At 42.4% G+C, this 19,489-nt stretch overlaps 2 protein-coding genes across 6 annotated transcripts in view; both read left to right on the forward strand.

The window, feature by feature from the left end:
• The window catches only part of LOC306854330 (NACHT, LRR and PYD domains-containing protein 12-like), a 217,474-nt gene that overhangs the window by 172,773 nt on the left and 25,212 nt on the right, over positions 1-19,489 (forward strand). The window lies entirely within an intron of this gene.
• On the forward strand, positions 10,948-14,810 carry LOC306854598 (uncharacterized protein). 5 transcript variants are annotated; one of them, XR_013782855.1, is made up of 4 exons: positions 10,948-10,982; positions 11,503-11,648; positions 12,759-14,302; positions 14,395-14,810. XR_013782855.1 is itself a non-coding variant. In XM_079392751.1 (3 exons), the coding sequence occupies exons 2-3, from the start codon at positions 11,564-11,566 to the stop codon at positions 13,949-13,951; spliced, it is 1,278 nt and encodes a 425-aa protein (XP_079248877.1). In that variant the 5' UTR covers positions 10,948-10,982; positions 11,503-11,563; the 3' UTR covers positions 13,952-14,810. The 5 variants fall into 5 exon arrangements, 4 of the variants coding, with proteins under 4 accessions (XP_079248877.1, XP_079248880.1, XP_079248878.1 ...); XM_079392751.1 differs by having other exon boundaries at positions 12,759-14,810; XM_079392754.1 differs by having other exon boundaries at positions 10,950-10,982; positions 11,518-11,648; positions 12,759-14,810.

The raw sequence follows: 19,489 nt of genomic DNA on the forward strand, positions 1-19,489 counted from the left end.
CTAAAAATGAGCTCCTAAAACTTACTGCTATTCTGGAAGATAAATTCTTCAAACAGTGGTACAAGAGGATGTGGTGCTGGTCCTTCAAGAGTCACTCTCAACCATTTCGTTGACGAATACTTTATCATAATTTTCATCAACAACATTTTTTTCACTGACGATAACGAGACGATAATGAACGAAAACTCTTTTTGAATGACAAAAATTATGACATATCTATCTAATCTAAAATGTTAGGGAGGGACAATTTGGGAAGAGATTCATTCAGAACGAATCTGCTGCATAGAAGGTTAGATGCAAACATGAACCGGCGGGACATAAGCTAAAATACACTTGCTGCACGGCACATAAACATTAAAAAATGTCAATATGTGGGAGTAAGAGGAGAGCAGACATGTGCATAAATCTGACGACGCAAGAGAGAACTCAATTCGGTCATGTTTTCTGAGCGCAGACACTGAAGCATACACACAGAAACCGCGTCTCACAGCACACGAGTACTCTTTCACGTCGCATGAACGGAGAAATACATACAAAATGATGTCGAAATATCCGTATTCACGTGAACACAGCTGTGAATGTAAACAGTAGGGAGAACGTGTATCAGTACATTGCATCCGTCACCGTGCATTCGGTTTTAAAGGGATAGCAGCCTAATTTAGTTGCTATTGTCCGAGTCATTGATGTTAATCAAGCAACAAAAGAAAGACATACAATCACTCCCTGCTCTTGACTGAAAAACTTTAGTATCCCTAAAGATTCATCTAAATTTATTTATAGAAATAAACATGTCTGCTTGAAAGAATGATAAACAAGTTGCTATAAAGAATGCATAATTAGCCTATATAACCATTGATATTTCATTAAAAAGAAGACCATATTCTTGTTCTTTATGAGAAGTGGTTTTATTTAATTTGATCAACCCTCCCGGCCACGGAGGCCATACCTGTTTGCCACTGTCTGACCCGGCCTGTTTTCTGACCATGTTTTATAATAAAGCTTTGCATATGGATCCGCATGTCTCACGTCTCGTCAGCCCCGTAACAGAATACTCGGCCCTGCTGCTGAGGAAGTCCATGGCTTAAATAGTGTGTGTGATAGGGTGATCAGTGAAATCAGCTGTGTGTCAGTGCAATGGGTTGTGGGAAGTGCAGTCCAGTGTGCTGTGTGGTGTAAGAGTCCATGTGGTGAGTGAGTGACATCTGGTGGCGAGTTAACGGAAGAGCATGGCCAGGATTCGTGACAGTAGGAACCATAGTTTTTTGGTGAATTGAATACCATTTGTATAACTACTACTTTACTAGTAGAGCTCAAATCTATGCTGTACGCAATGCAACAAGAGAATACAGATTTGCGGCGACAAACCAGTCAGCTCCCAGAGATCATCTCAACCTTAAAGGAGATGCGCTGGCAGAATGCCATGTTACACCATGAGTTACAAAGCCTTAAAGCAGAATGGGGAGCTCCATCTAAGCCAGCGACTTCACCAGTGCCGTCCTCAGAGCCCTTTATTCCCGGGGTGAGTCCAGCAGTTTCACAACCATACCGCCCGAAGCCAGCCCCCCGGATTAGGGCGCCACCGCCTGCTTCCACGAGAGAACTGCAGCCAGCTGTGATCGATGATAGCCCCGAGTTAACTGAGAACTTCAGGAGTATGGACATTACGTCCTTAATTGATGAGAGAGTATCGTCACAAGCACATCACAGCAAAGAGTTCCACGCTAGAGATCCTCCATTCTCTCAGTGCCTTCCGTCTTATCAGTTTGAGACTTCAGCACGAGCACATGAGCGGATGCCACCTGCTCGCCCTGATCGCAGACAAGAGTATGACCAGCCTTCACTCTTTCAGGAGAAAACATACAGAGGACCTGCTCCAACCATTCCCTTTTTGACATCTCCTGATCCTAGAGAATTCTCAAGATTGAGGATAGCTTTGGAGAATATTCTGCCTGAGGATGCAACAGAGCACTTTAAATATCAGATACTGACAGACCACCTGAAGCTGGAGGAAGCACTTCTTGTGTCAGACTCATATAGTAATTCAAGGCTTCCATTTACTTACACCATGAGAGCACTTACCAAGATGTATGGCCAACCCCACCAGTTAGCCTTACAACGCATAGCAGATTTGATGGATGGACCAAACATTCGTAGTGGAGATGCGAAAGCTTTTCGTCTGTTTGGGCTCCATGTACGCTCTCTGGTCAGTATGTTGGAACAGCTAGGTCAGAAAGGAACAATCGAGCTGGAGTGTGGGTCACATGTTTCCAGACTTATGAGCAAATTGCCACATGATATCAGATCCAGTTTTAAGAGGTACACATACCCTCTTGGCATAACCATTCCTACCTTACTAGACTTTGCAGAATGGCTTGAATTTGAGCTCCAGGTTCAGGGAGATCATGCAGATTACACCCCTCAATCCAGACAAGTGTCATCAGTGCAGAGAAAGGAAATAAGGAGAGACTTCAAGCAAACCCGCAGGCCCACTGCCATTCTCCTTGGAACAGAGAAATCAAAGGCCACTTCAGTACTACCAGCTGATCAACAGAAACCAGTTGCCGCTAAGGGAGAAAGGGTGAATGCTTACTGTCCATATTGTGATAGCAACAGGCATTTCCTGAACAATTGTGAGAACTTTAAGCTACTCACCAAAGAACAGAAGGTGACTTGGATTAAAAGTCAAAATAGATGCTGGCGCTGTGGACGTGGTCATCAGGCAGCCCACTGCACTCTGAAAGCCCTCTGTCAAACCTGTAACAGGAAGCACCTGGTGGCACTACATGAGGTGAATGATCAAAGCAGAACAACGGAAGAATCCGTTCCAGCCAGTGCGGTACTATACGTTGATCGTCCCACTTGTGACAGTAAGATCCTGTTAAAAGTGACCAAAGTTCTACTCAGAAATGGCAGCAAAGCTATGGAGGCATATGCTGTGCTTGATGATGGGTCAGAGCGGACCATTATTCTTCATGATGCCGTTCAGAAGCTGAAACTAAAGGGTCAGCCAGAGGAATTAGCACTTCGCAGTCAGGCAAGAGACACAGACCATCCATGGGGCGGCCGTGACCTTCATGGTGTCTTCAATAGATAACCCTCGAAAGGTGTTCAAGATACGGAGTGCATTCACAGCTAATAGCCTGGGTTTAGCAGAGCACACATACCCAGTCCAAGTACTCCAGAAAAGGTACAAGCACCTTGCTGGCCTGCCACTACAGAATCTTCAGAAGGTGAAACCCGTCATTCTTATCGGCTCTGACTGCCCTCACCTCATAACACCCATCGAACCGGTCCGATTAGGCCCACCTGGGGGCCCTGCTGCTGTGAGAACCCGCCTCGGATGGACATTACAGGGTCCAGCACAAGAAATAATCACCAGACTTTCCCCTCAGCAGTGTCTCTTCACCAGTCTGCGACCCATTGACAACCTGTATGCTGATGTGGAGAAACTATGGAAAACGGATATTCTCCCGTATCAGAATGAGAAAGTGCTGACAAGGTCACGACAAGACCAGGAGTCCATCCAGCTTCTTCAAGCGAAAACAGTGAGAATGGAAGTTAATGGAGTCCAGCGCTATGCAACTCCTCTACTGCGGGCTAAGGATATGCCTTGCCTTCATGCACCCAAAGTAGCTGTGCTGCCACAGTTAAGAGGAATTGAAAATCGTCTGGAAAGGAAACCTGATCAAGCAGCAGCATACCAGGAAGAGATGAACAGGTTACAGCAAGCTGGATACATCACTAAACTTACCCCTGAACAAGTGGAAGAATCCAGCGAAATCTGGTACATACCACACCATATGGTAGAGCATAACGGGAAGAACAGGGTCGTATTTAACTGCTCATTCACATACAAAGGCCACAATTTGAATGAGTTCTTGCTACCTGGTCCAACGCTCAGTCCTTCTCTCCTGGCAGTTCTACTACGTTTCAGAGAACATTCTATTGCAGTTAGCAGCGACATTCGCGGTATGTTTCATCAGGTATGCCTTCTACCTGAAGACAAACCACTGCTGCGATTCTTATGGAGAGATTTACAGAAAGATAAGCCTCCAGAAGTATATGAATGGCAGGTGCTTCCCTTCGGAACCACATGTAGTCCCTGCTGTGCTACCTTCGCTTTGCAGAAGCATGTTCAGGATCACAGTGAGACAGTGGACACACGGGTGTCAGTGGAGAAATCGTTCTATGTTGACAACTGCCTTCAAAGTTTCTCCTCAAGTGAAATGGCCAAAGACCTTGTCAACAGACTCCGCAGCCTCTTAAGTTCTGGAGGTTTTGACCTAAGACAGTGGGCGAGCAACGATCCATCAGTCATCAGTCACCTGCCAGTCGAGGCTCAGTCTCAAAGCAGCATCCAATGGATTAGTGAAGGTCATCAGAACGCACAGGAGTCAACTCTTGGTCTACACTGGCATTGCTTATCAGACACCCTCTCCTATAAACCCCGCTACACAGACCACCCCCTTCCAACTATGCGGAGCATATATCATGTCCTAGCTAGCCAGTATGACCCCATCGGCTACATTGTGCCATTCACGACACGAGCTAAAGTGATTGTGCAGAGGTTATGGGACAAGAAAAGAGAGTGGGACGACCCTCGATTGCCTGAGGAACTGCTAAGCTCATGGAAAGCCTGGGAGAATGAGCTAGACAATCTACAGTGCATCAGCTGGCCAAGGTGTTACTGTAGTGAAGATCTTGATCATCCCACCAGTCTAAGGCAGATACATGTTTTCTGCGATGCTTCTGAACAAGCCTATGGTTCAGTTGCATACTTGCGAACTGAAAACCCAGAGAGAGGAGTGGAAGTAGCCTTCATTACCGCCAGATCCCGCGTAGCTCCTAAAAAACAGCAAACCATCCCTCGCTTGGAATTATGTGCTGCACTGACTGGCGCACAGCTAGCTAAGGTTTTGAGAACAGAGCTAACCTTGCCCATCCATAGTATCACTCTGTGGTCTGACTCCACAACTGTGCTTAACTGGCTACTGTCACAATCCTGTCGATTCAAAGTGTTCGTGGGCACCAGAGTGGCAGAGATTCGTGGGCACCAGAGTGGCAGAGATACAGGAACTCACAGAGTCTGATACCTGGAGATATGTACCATCACAGGATAACCCTGCAGATGATATCACAAAGGGCAGATCTATTCGTGACATAGGACGAGAAAGTAGATGGTACAACGGGCCAAAATTTCTCAGCCAAACTCCTGATAGATGGCCAGAAATGCAGCCACTAACAACCACTAACCATGACAACGAACTGAGAAAGTCAGCCTTTTGTGGTTTAACAGCCACCTCTCCGCCAACCATAGACCCACAGCAGTACTCAACCCTCGCAGATCTGCTAAAAACCTATATTCAGCATGACAATACACCAACAGCAGATGACTACAAAGAGGCAGAGTTGGCAGCCCTGCGCCAAGTTCAAACCAACTGCTTTGCAGAGGAACTACTGTGTTTAAGATCAAATAAACCCCTGCCGAAAACCAGCAGACTGCTCTGTTTAGCACCTGAATTCGACAATCTCTCAGAACTCATACGGGTTGGCGGCCGCCTTCGTCGGTACAGTGAGTCAGAAGAAGACGCCATACATCCTATTGTTCTTGACCCACATCACCCCATTACCAGACTGATAATCAAAGATTATGATCACCGGCTGCATCACCCAGGGCCCGAAAGGGTGTTTGCTGAGCTTCGGAGAAAGTACTGGGTGCTACGAGGACGAGCAGCAGTCAAAAGTCACCAACGGCAATGCACAGCGTGTCAACAGTGGCGAGGCCAACCACATCCTCCCAGAATGGCAGACCTCCCTCCCGCCAGGCTTAGAATCCATCAACCAGCCTTCTACTCAACAGGTGTAGACTGTTTTGGACCATACACTATAAAGGTGGGACGCAGGCACGAAAAGAGGTGGGGAATCATTTTTAAATGCATGACCTCACGTGCAGTCCACATTGATATACTTACCAGTATGGACACTGATTCCTTCTTAATGGCTCTACGGAGATTCATCGCCAGACGTGGCAAACCCTATGAACTCCTAGCAGACCAGGGTACCAATTTCAAAGGAGGAGAAAGGGAATTAAGGGAATCTTTCATGGCCCTTCATCCTGAACTACAAACCCACCTCGCCAGCCAACAGATAAGATTTCTCTTCAATCCACCCAGTGCACCCCATTTCGGTGGATGTTGGGAAAGGGAGATACGTTCTTTAAAGAATGCACTTCAAGTTACACTCGGCGCCCAGACAGTCAGCGAAGAAGTACTGAGGACAGTCCTTATAGAAATAGAAGGTATTCTCAATTCCAAACCCATTGCATACACCTCCTCAGACATTGCTGATCCAGACCCAATAACTCCAAACATCTTGTTGATGGGGCGGCGGGATGCCTCATTACCTCAAGTTGTATACCACGATTCTGATCTCTTAAGCCGTAGGAGATGGAAGCATAGTCAGCTCCTAGCTGACCACTTCTGGAGGCACTTTATCCGTTACTACCTACCAAACCTTCAGATTAGGCAGAAGTGGAAAACGGAGGGAACCGATCTGCAGACTGGTGATTCTGTTATGATCGTGGACCAACAACTGCCACGTGCTTTGTGGCCAGTGGGGAAGATTGTTCAGGTCTTTCCTGGAACTGATAAGAGAATCAGATCTGCAGAAATACAGGTGAAAGACAAAACCTACATTCGACCTGTTGCCAAAATTATACGTCTACCCCCTCTTAATGACTAGCTAGATCAAATTCACACTGTGAATTTGGGGGCGGCTGTAGAAAATATCCCCCCGAAACATGGACTTTCCCGAACACCCCCATCATTCAGACTGAAATGGACTGTGCAAAAAGTTCGCGCTCGGGTTCGCTAGGTGATGGAGCGGGAAAGTGAGTGGTAGAACACAGAGAGTTCGGCTGTGCATTATATAGTTTAGAGAGGAAACGAGTGAATTATATCTTCAAAGTGTACATCGATTGTGTGTATGTGTGCGTGCATCACGATGTAAGTACCCGAGTGTGTATACAAGTAACTGTTTGACATGTATAACACTGAATACGACAGTTACATGCAGATGTTTACACTTGATGATGTTATGTGACTGCGTTATCGTCAGTCAGCTGTTATTTGAGTCATTTAACATTCATGTTACATGCATATGTGTATTTATCTAAAAGCAAAATGACTCGGTTATAGTATAACAGCATGTAGGCGTTCTGAGTTGTTTACTACATCAGCAACACCACATGAGCAGCAGTAGCCGCGTGCACGTGAACGACGCATGCACATCAGCGCACTTTCTATATGCTTTGTGTTTGAGTTAATTTACATAGTAATTTAGGCAGTTTGAAGTTAAGCTGCAGTACAGTGTTACAGCGTAATAGTTTCCATTAGTTATTCATTTGTTTACTAGTTGATACATGTCAATTGTTATATATATTTATTCACTCATGTTTGTATTTGTTTAATTTGTTACAGAACCACACAATATTCATGCACGATCAATAAACAAGATTTGAAGCAGTTACTGGACTGAGACATTGTTGTCCTGACCCGCAACTCGTAGCCGTCAGCATATATAAACCAGTCAGACAAAAAAGAGAAATTACAACTTCCATAGAATTTTTTTTCCTTTTATGGAAGTCAAAGGCTACAGTCAACTGCCTGGTTACCAGTATTATTCAAAATATTTTATTTTGTGTCCAACAGAAGAAAGAAACTCATGCAGGTTTGGAACAACTTCAAGGTGAGTAAATGATTTGGGGGAAAGAGACATGTTTGGGTAAACTAACCCTTTAAGTTAGTTTCTTGACCATTTTTATATTTCATATTTTTTAAATACTTTTTTGTGTTCAAATTACTACATTTCATTTTTAAATTAATTTTTTTTCAAAAGTAACAAGAATTGTGCAGTATATAATACAATGAACAAAGAGAAAATTATTTTAATGACAAAATAAACATTTCAAATAAAAATTCTCACTGTACGTTTTCTATTTTCATTCACTCTAAGGGTGCTTTCACATCTGTTCACAATTATACATTGTAGCTATTTTTAGCCGTTTTGGTTCCTTTTCACACCACACTGTTTGCTCTGGTCCGAACCAGCTGAAATGAACCAAAATGCAGTCACGTGACAACATCCGCTTCACTTGTTGGCTAGATGTGTCTTTGAATGCATTCCCTAAACTGCTTTTCGATTGGTCAGAAAGAACGTGCGGGAAAATTCCAACGGTGCTCCCGGAAGTAAACAAAGACAGGAGTAAAATGCAGCAGACAGCACTATAAGCTATTTTGAGGCTCCGCACCTCCTCACAACCAGTGTTGCCAACTTAGCGACTTTGTCGCTAGATTTAGCGACTTTTCAGACCCTCCTAGCGACTTCTTTTTGATGAAAACATTTCTCCATATAATGGACTTCAATGGGACCCAAACGGTTCAAGGTTCAAATGACAGTTTCAGTGCAGCTTCAAAGGGCTTTAAACGATACCTGACGATGAATAAGGGTGTTATCTAGCGAAGCGATCGGTCATTTCAAAAATAAATAAAAAAGTTTGTTTTATAAGCACAAATGCTCGCCTTGCGCTGTTCTGTGATGCGCGTTCGTGACGTCACGTAATACGCAATGACGTGGAAAAGGTCACGGTTGAGGTAGGCGGAAGTACCGAGTCAGTAGGCTTTTTAATATTAAAACACCCAGGATACGCATTTGAATATGTGTATATGGTCCTCCTTCCGCACATTTGTAAACACTGACTCGGTACTTCCGCGTAAGTCAACCGTGACCTTTTCAACGTCATTGAGTATTACGTGACGGCAAATATTTCACAAATTTTCTAATATACATCGAGAGAAAAAAAAAAAGTTAGTCCAGACATCGTCTATGACAACAAAAAATGTTGATGCAGGAACACGTCTTACTTGGAAAAATCACGGCGACCGCTATTTCACACCGACAAAATTTTGAACAACAAAGAGTTGTTCAGCAGTAAACTACTAACCGACCTACAGGATCTGATGGATCACTGAGTTTTTTTAGGTAGCGTTAAATATGGGCTTTATAAGCTAATTAATAAATGTTATTAGATAAGATAACATGCCTAACATTAGCCATGATGGGGAACAGCAGATAAACAACATTTATTTCCATGTATTTTTTATGCTATACTTACTTTTGGCCATTGTGGTGGCTGTGACATTTGTTAATGTCATTTCTACTCCTAAAATGAAGATAACAGAAATTTAAACCAACAGTCCATTCGAATATATTTATTTTATACGCATGTGCTCGCCATAAACTGTATGATGCTAACTTAAAACTGCCCCAGACACTGTGGTAGACTAGTTGTTCATTTGAAATGATTAAAAAAATAGCCTACGTCACTACTGTTTTTCAGTATATAGTATATTATTGTGTGTTTTTACATTTAAGTCGTTAGTTGTTGTATTTACCCTATTTCAGCAAGCCTTCGGTATAGGGCAGTCAATGAGAAGTTGGGCATGGTTGTTTGGGTCTGTGGGAGTTTGGGCAGGAGTTTGATACCACGGCTCCACCTCACGACACTACTGCGCAGACTCTGGCTCCAAATGACGTCATTGACTCAAGATGGCAGCGGCCATACTGAGATGCTTTGGCATCAGAGGAAGGAAGTGGAGACACGTCATCCATCTTTTATTTTACAGTCTACGGTTCAAACAACAAACAAGGTGAGGAGCTAAGTGACCCACCATTGCCATTTCCTCTGACAGGCACACTGACGGAAACTATAAATTGGCTAATGCAGTATGGTGTTCCATGGATATGTAGTCGGTTATAGCTGTACCATCATATACTCACCCTGACCATCACTTCTTATGCCTTTCATCATCGTGGGCTAACAGAGTATGTGAGCGGAGTGGAGCATCAACAATTTCCCCTCTGCGCTCCAAGCATTTAATAATCACTCTGCTCCAGCTCCATTCACCATTTCCCGCTCCTCGCTCACTGATATCAGAAACACCGCTCTGCCTTCGCTCCGCCTCTAAAGTATTCCAGTATGTTTGAAATATCACAGTTCTGTTCATAACGTATATTAAAAAATACAATAAATTGGTCATCAAGACCTGCAGTGTAAATGCAGCCTAGATGTTATACTGTGTTCTGCTTTGGTTTCTCCTAGGCTTTTTTTTTTTTTTAAGTAAAAGCAAACAAAGGATACAAGTTTGAGCAATTACTGTGATGAATTGATTCATGGCCAGGAGAAAACAAGATAAAATCAACTGTGCAGCAAAAATACAATTTAAGAGAAAATATTAATAAATAGTTTGTAAGCACACGTGTAGTGATGATGAAGTATCAAAAACACTCATATAATTAAAACACTGTAATGAATATCTATTATAGGAAATATAGGTACTGTATTCAATAACATCTGAAGTTAAGTTATAAGTGGACAAAACAACTTTTATAACAGTAAATAACTGCATTTCCACAGGAATGTAATGCTTTGCACTTTAAAGGTTTGGTGCGGCACAAATGACAATAAGTCAGACTAACTCAAATAAACCTGGGGCCTGTTTCATAAAACAAGTTTACCAAATAAGCCAGGCTTATTTCAGTTAGTCTGACTTATTGTCATTTGATTTGGTTCAAAATAAGTCTAACTCAAATAAACCTGGCTTATTTGGTAAACTTGTTTTATGAAACAGCCTCCAGGAAAAACACGGTAGAATCAGCACAAAACCAAACGAATGCAACAATAACACATTTCTTATTATTTGTTGTTTTTGTTTTTGAATAATCTGTGGCCCTAATATTTTTTTTATTATTGGTTGCTATAAATGGTTTCTGGATATAAACATGCCTGTTTCGCCTTTTAGAAAGACCCTTAAATACTAAATGAGCTACACAATTCATTAAATCAACTTTTGACAGGACTTTTATTTTGGTGTGTGGTGCTGTGACGTCATGAGGCTGCGCCGCGCTCCTGCGTCTGAAGACAGGTTTGTTTTATTATCTGTCAAAGTGTTCAACTCAACGCTATCCGTGCGGGATATTTTCAGCGGTTTATTATTTCACGTAAGACTGTAATGCTTCATCGGACGTTAATGCGCGTTATTTGAAGAAAAGCCGCTCGTGAATAATTTTATTGCAAGCTGTCAAAGAGTGATGGAGAAAGAAACATTAGATAGTTTTCCTCTGAAGATGCTCTTTCTGTGAAAACAGGTTTATTCATTGTTTTCCGCTGTTCTTCTCTTTTCTGGCATGAGATGCCACCGTTTCTGACATTAAAATGAAATTATTAGCCCTGAACCAATCTACAGTGTTGAGTAATGATGGATAAATGGTGCTTTTTGAACCTGCTTACTCTAATAAATGTAATGTACAGGTCATTCAGTACCTAAACAAATGCATATGAAGTCTATGATTAGTGTTCTTTTATTCATTTGTAGTGGTATTATTGTTATTTTTAACTGCACTGACTACTGAACTTGGATATATTTTTCATTTTAATCATGACAGATTGTCCAAACACAGAAAAACTCCTGGGGAAGAAACTGAAATATGACACACTGTTATAAAGATGGAGTTTATTAAAGAGGAGAGTGAAGATATCAAGATTGAAGAAGCATTCAGTCTGAAACAAGAAGATGCTGAGGAACACATAGGTTGGTTTTCATTCGATATTTATTAAAATCTAAAGATATGAGTGATATTTTTTGAAGAATGTATTATGAGTCTTCTGGATTAAGTGGTTTTATTTGGACATGTTGAGGTCAGACCAGAAAAATACTAATGCTACCTTAAAGTGCAGCTGAGATGTTACTTCCATTTGTGTCATGCATTAAATAAAAATTCATAATTTAAATAATACATATGGATAGTCGACAAATAGGCAGTAAAAAATGCTATTTTGTAAAATATCTTTTTTGAAAAGAAATGCATATATGAAGTCTGATCTGTGAGAAAATGTAAAGGGTCACTAACTTCGTCAATTCTTTCACTGTTTTTTAAACATTATTACTGAACTGTACCATAAATTTGTCCTATGGTGTGACAAAAAAAAAAATCTCATAATAATCAGTCTGTAAAAAAAAAAAAACATGGATCTGTGACGTCACATTTTTTAAGTCTAAAGTGGGCGGAGCCGACCGCCGCCGTCTTAGCAACGCGGCACTCCTGGATAATCGAAAATGGGCAAAAAGCGAAACGTCTATTTATAATATATAAATACAAACGCATGCATATATTTAAGAAAAATATAGGTTGTTTATATATTAAATATATTTATAATATAAGAATATAAATGTATACACATGTAAATATTTTCAAAATATATGCTGTATGTGTGGCTTTATATTTACATAATAAATATACACAGTACACTGTAAACAAAAACTTTTATTTTGGATGCGATTAATCGTTTGACAGCACTAATATATATATACACATATAAGAAAGAAGGATGGAAAGACAACTGCGCTACAAACCGGTCTCGACTCCCACCGTAGAGCTCCGGAAGGATGCTCTGTTCCAAAATCAAATCACTGTCGGTGCTTCTGAAATCTATTCTGACATATATTTTGTCCAATCCATGAAAAACGAAACTTTTATTCAAATTCTGAATGGGGTGTGTCCACCATAGAATGGACACACAGAATGGTCACAATGGCATTGTAATGCTTCACCCTGTTATCTGTACTTACAACAAGATTGATGGTTTTGAAAAAAGTTTAACCTGGGGTTAACATGTATTTGTCTCTCTTTTTTTGCTTTAGACTTGATTGCGCTGAAAGAGCAGAGTGAAGATCTGAATGAAAACGAAGAGAAAGTTCTGATTGAGAAACATCATGATTTCATAACTGAAGGAAAATCTTTTAGTTGTTCACAGACTGTGAAGACTTCCTCACAAAAAAGTGCTCAGAAGGCTGGTACGAAAACTCATTTAGTTTGCCAACAGTGTGGAAAGAGTTTCAATAAAAAAAGAAACCTTAAAGACCACGTGAGAATTCACACCGGAGAGAAGCCTTTCACCTGCCAACAGTGTGGAAAGTGCTTTACACGAAAAAGCAGTCTCAGGAATCACTTGAGAACTCACACTGGAGAGAAGCCGTTTGCATGTAGTCAGTGTGGAAAGAGTTTTGCACATAAAGAAAGCTTTTATACTCACATGAGTCTTCACACTGGAGGAAGACCTTACACCTGCAAACTCTGTGGAATATCCTTGAGACGAAAAGGAAATCTTAAGACTCACATGAGAATTCACACTGGAGAGAAGCCTTTCACATGTGATCAGTGTAAAAAACGTTTCACACGTAAAGGAAGCCTTAATAAGCACATGAGGATTCATTTAAGAGAGAGCTGTTTTATATGTCATCTGTGTAAAATGGGTTTCAAAGACATGAAACGCCTTAAAAGGCATATAATAACTCACATTGGACAGAAGCCTTTTTTGTGTCATCAGTGTGGAAAGACTTTCACACATGAAGGAAACCTCAAGAGTCACATTAGAATTCACACCGGAGAGAAGCCTTTCACCTGCCAACAGTGTGGAGTAAGTTTCACTGAAAAAAGAAGTCTTACAGACCACGTGAGAATTCACACCGGAGAGAAGCCTTTCACCTGCCAAGAGTGTGGAAATAGTTTCACTCGGAAAGGAAGCCTTAAAGTCCACATGAGGATTCACAACAGAGAGAAGCCTTTCTCCTGCCCCCTGTGTGAAAAGAGTTTCAGACATAAAAGAACCCTTGATATCCACACGAGAGTTCACACTAAAGAAAGGCCTTTCCCATGTCTTCAGTGTGAAAAGAGATACACAAAAGAAATAGATCTGAAAAGACATATGCAGTCTCATTCTGGCGAGAAACTGCCAGAATGCTCTGAGTGTGGTAAGATGTTTAAAAAAAGGAGCAACTTCAAAAATCACGTGTGCCTTCACTCTGCAGAAAGTAGGATACCCTTGGGTCCTTGAAGCATGTAAAAGCAATAAATTCAATTTCAACAGCTGTAAGTCTACAAAAAGACTTAAATATCACAGAGGCGTTCAAAAAATAAATACAATTTTGTTCCTCAGTTCAAGTGGCGCGTGAACCGATTTCACATGTACTTAAGGCACAAAATAAACATGAATGAACATCAGAACGCATTTCATTTCCACCGTGGAAAGACATCAGTACAGTTTTTCAAGTTTAAGCCTATCAAAGTTAATCTACACTCCTGTCAGAATTGTTTGTTGGGCAAGATGGCGAATTCTGTGTTATGATTGGTCAGATAGCCTGTCAATCTAGCTCTTTGCAAATGGCCACTTGCTAGAGAGATTCAGGTAAGCATGAGACGATAACCGGTTTCAGTTTGGAAAAGTCACGGTTTTAAAACCACTAAAATGTTCTGTTATACCGTTCCTGCGGTATGCAGTTTTTTAAAGACGGAAAGTGCAGGACTCCCTCAGTTGTGTGCAGAAGAGCGTAACAAGTCACATGGCCCCTCTCCCTCCGGTTGGTGCGAGCAGTCAGTGAGCGTCACCTGTGTGATGATGGCCGAAGGAGGTGAATCACTGGAATTTCCCCCCCGTCAAAAAAGACAAAGTCTGCAGTATGGGAATTTTTGAGGTACCGAAAACACGGCCATGGCTTGGAGGAGGAAGGACATCCAACTTGTAAGACATGTTTAAAAAGAGTGGCTGCTAGAGGAGGCAATACGTCAAATATGATATCCCATCTATGGGAGCACCACCCATCACTCTTCGCCAAATTCAAGGTAAGTTAACGCCATCTTGAAATGAACCTTTGCAAACATCTAAAAGAGTTGGCGTGTTTCACACTGTTTAAATACTATTTGGCTTCCTACCGAGGCAGATAGCATTGGCTAATTAACTAGCTAACGTCAACTAGTTTCCTCCCTCACGTTATTTGACAGAGTGGGGAATAGCAGACTAAAGTACTACGTTTCTGCGATTTAGTACAATAATTATATTTAGATGGTATCACGCCTTTACTTTTAAGCCTCCTGCCATTGTTAACATCTGTTCAAAATCACGACATTTAAAAAACATACAAACTGTGTGTGTGTAACGCTCGTGCTCTCTCTCTCCTAATGTGTATGTGCATCAAGACTGAAATAACATTTTAGAGCATTATTTTGATGATATTCTTAACAGTAGTATGTTTTTACATAAAATAAATTAATGAAATCATGTAATTCATTGTCCTACTTTTGTTAAATCCAGTGTATAACCAAAACAACACACATTTTGTAAGAGTACAGTAATTAAAAGATTAAGTAAATAACTGTAATTACAGATTTAGGTTCAAATTAACATGCCAGTCTTTATTTTTCTTCTTTTTAGGGCAGCAGTATCTCCAGCAGCAAAGAACCATCCACATCAAAAGCTGCAGGTCAAACCCACAATTCAGCAAACGTTTGAGAAACAAATCGCTTATGCACCCACATCTAAACATGCTAAGGACCTCACTTTATTGCCAAAGACATGATGCCTTTTCAAGTTATGGAGAAACATTGGTTTTTGAAATTAATGAAGATAGCAGAATGTTCTTAACTAAATGTTCTTCTGCCTCAAAGCTGTTTTTTTTTCCAGAGGACCACACAGCTGACAACATCTTGGAATTCTCTGAAAACATTCTGCAGGGGTGGAGCATCACAAGGGACCATTTGTCTAGCATCACAACAGATAATGCAGCCTACATGAAAAAAGGATTTCAAGGGTTACCCTTTGTTTGGCTTGGCTGTTTTGGACATAACCTAAATCTAGCTATAGCCAAAGGGCTCAAAATTCAAAGAGTGGACTCAGCTATACGAGCATGCAGGCATCTTGTAAAGGGATTCTCTTGCAGCTGGAGAAGAAAGGAAAGAAGAATCAAGCACCCCTGAACATTCCTGAAAAATCACTCATTCATGATGTAGTGACGAGATGGGGGTCTACTTTCAAAATGATTGAGAGATTTCTGGAACAGCAGCAGGCTTGGAATTCTCTGAAAACATTCTGCAGGGGTGGAGCATCACAAGGGACCATTTGTCTAGCGTCACAACAGATAATGCAGCCTACATGAAAAAAGCATTTCAAGGGTTAGGTTACCCTTTGTTTGGCTTGGCTGTTTTGGCCATAGCCTAAATCTAGCTATAGCCAAAGGGCTCAAAATTCAAAGAGTGGACTCAGCTATACGAGCATGCAGGCATCTTGTAAAGGGATTCTCTTGCAGCTGGAGAAGAAAGGAAAGAAGAATCAAGCACCCCTGAACATTCCTGAAAAATCACTCATTCATGATGTAGTGACGAGATGGGGGTCTACTTTCAAAATGATTGAGAGATTTCTGGAACAGCAGCAGGCTTGTTGTGCAGTGCTCGCAGCAGACAGAAAGTCATTGCATCTAATGGCAAAAGTGCTTGACGTGCCGTGCACACTTTGGAGACGGTCTGCCAACTTCTGTGACCTCTAAATGACTTCACAGATCTACTGGGTTCTGAAACAAAGTTCTTCTGAGTGTGAAAGAGACTCTGCCCACAATGCCACTGCCACAGATGCCTTCAAGCCAGCAGCCTTTCTGTTGTACTTTTCATTGACCTTAATGGCCCCCCTCTCCACGTTTGACCCTTACCTCTATATTCAGTCCTGGCTTACGGAGAAACATTGTCTGTCAACTGCCAGTAAAACGGGGAGAGACAAATCTGAGAAAATCAGGCCACTGTGGGCCATTCTAAACAGTAGCGAATGAAGTGTTTTAGAAAATGTCCACATCATTGGTTTTGTTTTGTTTACATTGGCAGAAAGACAGAAAGAGTAGATAGCATGTTTCTTTCTGAATGCAAAGTGTTAAAGGATTGTTTTTTTTGTACATTAATTTCGTTACAACAAAGGAGGAGGGAAAGTTTACGATACCTAAAACCTGATCGAACATCTTGATTGCATTCAAACGCTACAACACATTTTTAATAATATTTTTAAAACGTTCCACTAACAAGGCAATGATAATGATTTTATGCTAATGATTTTAGTAAGTTTAACAAGGGCAGATAACATTAACAAAACGTTCTACTAACGTTACTGCAAGAACGGTTTTGATAACTTTGAGAGAACCTTTAGAGAACGTTAGCCAAAGTTACGAGAACATTCCCTGTTAGCTGTAACTACAGTAGCAATGAATGGCTAATGTGCTGAAATAATGACAGATGTTGTGCGGGGTAAGGTCTATTTGTCAGAGAACCATATTTGAGCAACATAAGATGAATCACGCTCTGATGGAGAAAACATTAGCAATTGATAACGTAGGAAACCGCAGACAATTGTACATAATCAATTGCATAAATATACTGTAACATCTGTTTCTGTTGAGTTTTCCTTTTGCCCATTTTTGGTTCCACCTGTCATTAGTTAATTATCTATCATCCCCGTCACCTGTGTTTGATTCAATTATCTTGTTTTCTCACTTGTTCCAGCCCCTTTAAAAGTCCTCAGTTTTCCCTCTGTGTTTGTCTGTTCTTGAGTTAGCTCTATGTATTCACGTGTTGATGCTATTTAATAAAGAAGACGACTTTTTGTTAAACTCCTGGATCTTGCACTTGACTCTACAACACCATACCGTAACAGAAGAACAGACCAGAACAGAAGATGGGCGAATTGGCTCAGTTTTTTTATCTGGCTTACGCCATCATTCACCCAGTTTGCTTTGTGGTTGCGTTTGCGCCGCTCACCCTCGCCAGCTCGCTAAATGGGGAAACCCTGAAGATGCTGCTCCGGCTCAGGCTCAATCTCCACCAACAGCGAGAGCTCCCAGACACCTCCGACCTCGATTGGGAAGAGGCAATGATCCGGTGTCTGGAGAGCCTCCGACCCCGAGCTGGAGCCTTACCCACGGCGAAGAATATTCCGCCCGCGGCGATGAGCAAACCGCCGCAACCGGCGATGAACGTTGGCGGCGATGATGGTCCCGCCGCCCAGGACGGCGATGATGATCCGCTCCAGCCCACCTGAGTTCCCGCTAATGTCTGCTCCTCGCATGTGCCCTCCCGTGCCTGCTCCTCGCAAGTAACCTCCTTCGTCTTTGCTGGTTCCGCCCAGCTCACCTTCGTCTCCGCTGGTTCCGTCCAGCTCCGCGCTGCAAGAGCGCCCCCGACAATCCAGTTCTCAAGTCACGGCCAGGAGTGTCGATCCCGAATCCCGAGAATCCAGTTCTCACGTCACGGCCAGGAGTGCCGATCCCGAATCCCGAGAATCCAGTTCTCAAGTCACGGCCAGGAGTGCCGATCCCAAATCCAGTTCTCAAGCCACGGCCAGGAGGGCCAATCCCGAGAATCCAGTTCTCAAGCCACGGCCAGGAGGGCCGATCCCGAGAATCCAGTTCTCAAGCCACGGCCAGGAGTGCCGATCCCGAATCCAGTTCTCAAGCCACGGCCAGGAGGGCCAATCCCGAGAATCCAGTTCTCAAGCCACGGCCAGGAGGGCCGATCCCGAATCCCGAGAATCCAGTTCTCAAGCCACGGCCAGGAGTGCCGATCCCGAATCCCGAGAATCCATTTCTCAAGCCACGGCCAGGAGTGCCGTTCCCGACCCTCAAGTGTCCGCGCTGCCAGAGCGCCCCCTAGAGCCCGCTCCTCCAGAGCGCCCCCAAGAGCCCTCTCCTCCTGAGCGTTCCCATGAACCTGCTCCTCCAGTATGGCCGCCAGAGGGGAACGTTCCCAAATAAATTTTTTTGGGGGGGCATATAGTCTCAGTCTGTGTGGCCAAGGGCCAAGGCCACAAAGCTCTCCGATCCGCCATGGCCGTCCAGGCTCCCTGATCCGCCATGACGTCCCGAGTCCCGCCATGGCGTCCTGAATCTCCAGTCCCGCCATGGCCTCCCATGTCTCCTGATCCGCCCTGGAGGCTTCCCTGTCCTGTCCTGGCCCTGCTCCAGCCTTCCGTTTTTGGTTCCACCTGTCATTAGTTAATTATCTATCATCCCCGTCACCTGTGTTTGATTCAATTATCTTGTTTTCTCGCTTGTTCCAGCCCCTTTAAAACTCCTCAGTTTTCCCTCTGTGTTTGTCTGTTCTTCAGTTAGCTCTATGTGTTCACGTGTTGATGCTATTTAATAAAGAAGAAGACTTTTTGTTAAACTCCTGGATCGTGCACTTGTCTCTACAACACCATACCTTAACATATACCAAGCGTAGCAAATGATGCTAGTTCTAAGAATGTTCCTTGTTCAGTTTACACTGAAATACCAAAAATGTTAACTGATAATGAGGTATTATTTCAGTTACTGTTTTACATTATACCCACTCTTAAATTTTCTTAAGTTTCTTCAGACATCCCGCAGAAGCTGTTTTTATGCTAACGTTTTTAGAACGTTCCACTAACAATCCAATTATAACATTTTTATCCTAATGTTTTTAGAACATTTATTAATTGCAGATAACGTTAAGGAAACGGTCTACTAACATTATTGCAAAACGTTTTTGATAACCTTTAGAGAACATTAGCCAAAGTTCCGAGAACATTCCCTGTTAACTGGGT

This window comes from Barbus barbus (assembly GCF_936440315.1).
Source record: "Barbus barbus genome assembly, chromosome: 3".
Lineage (NCBI taxonomy): Eukaryota > Metazoa > Chordata > Actinopteri > Cypriniformes > Cyprinidae > Barbus > Barbus barbus.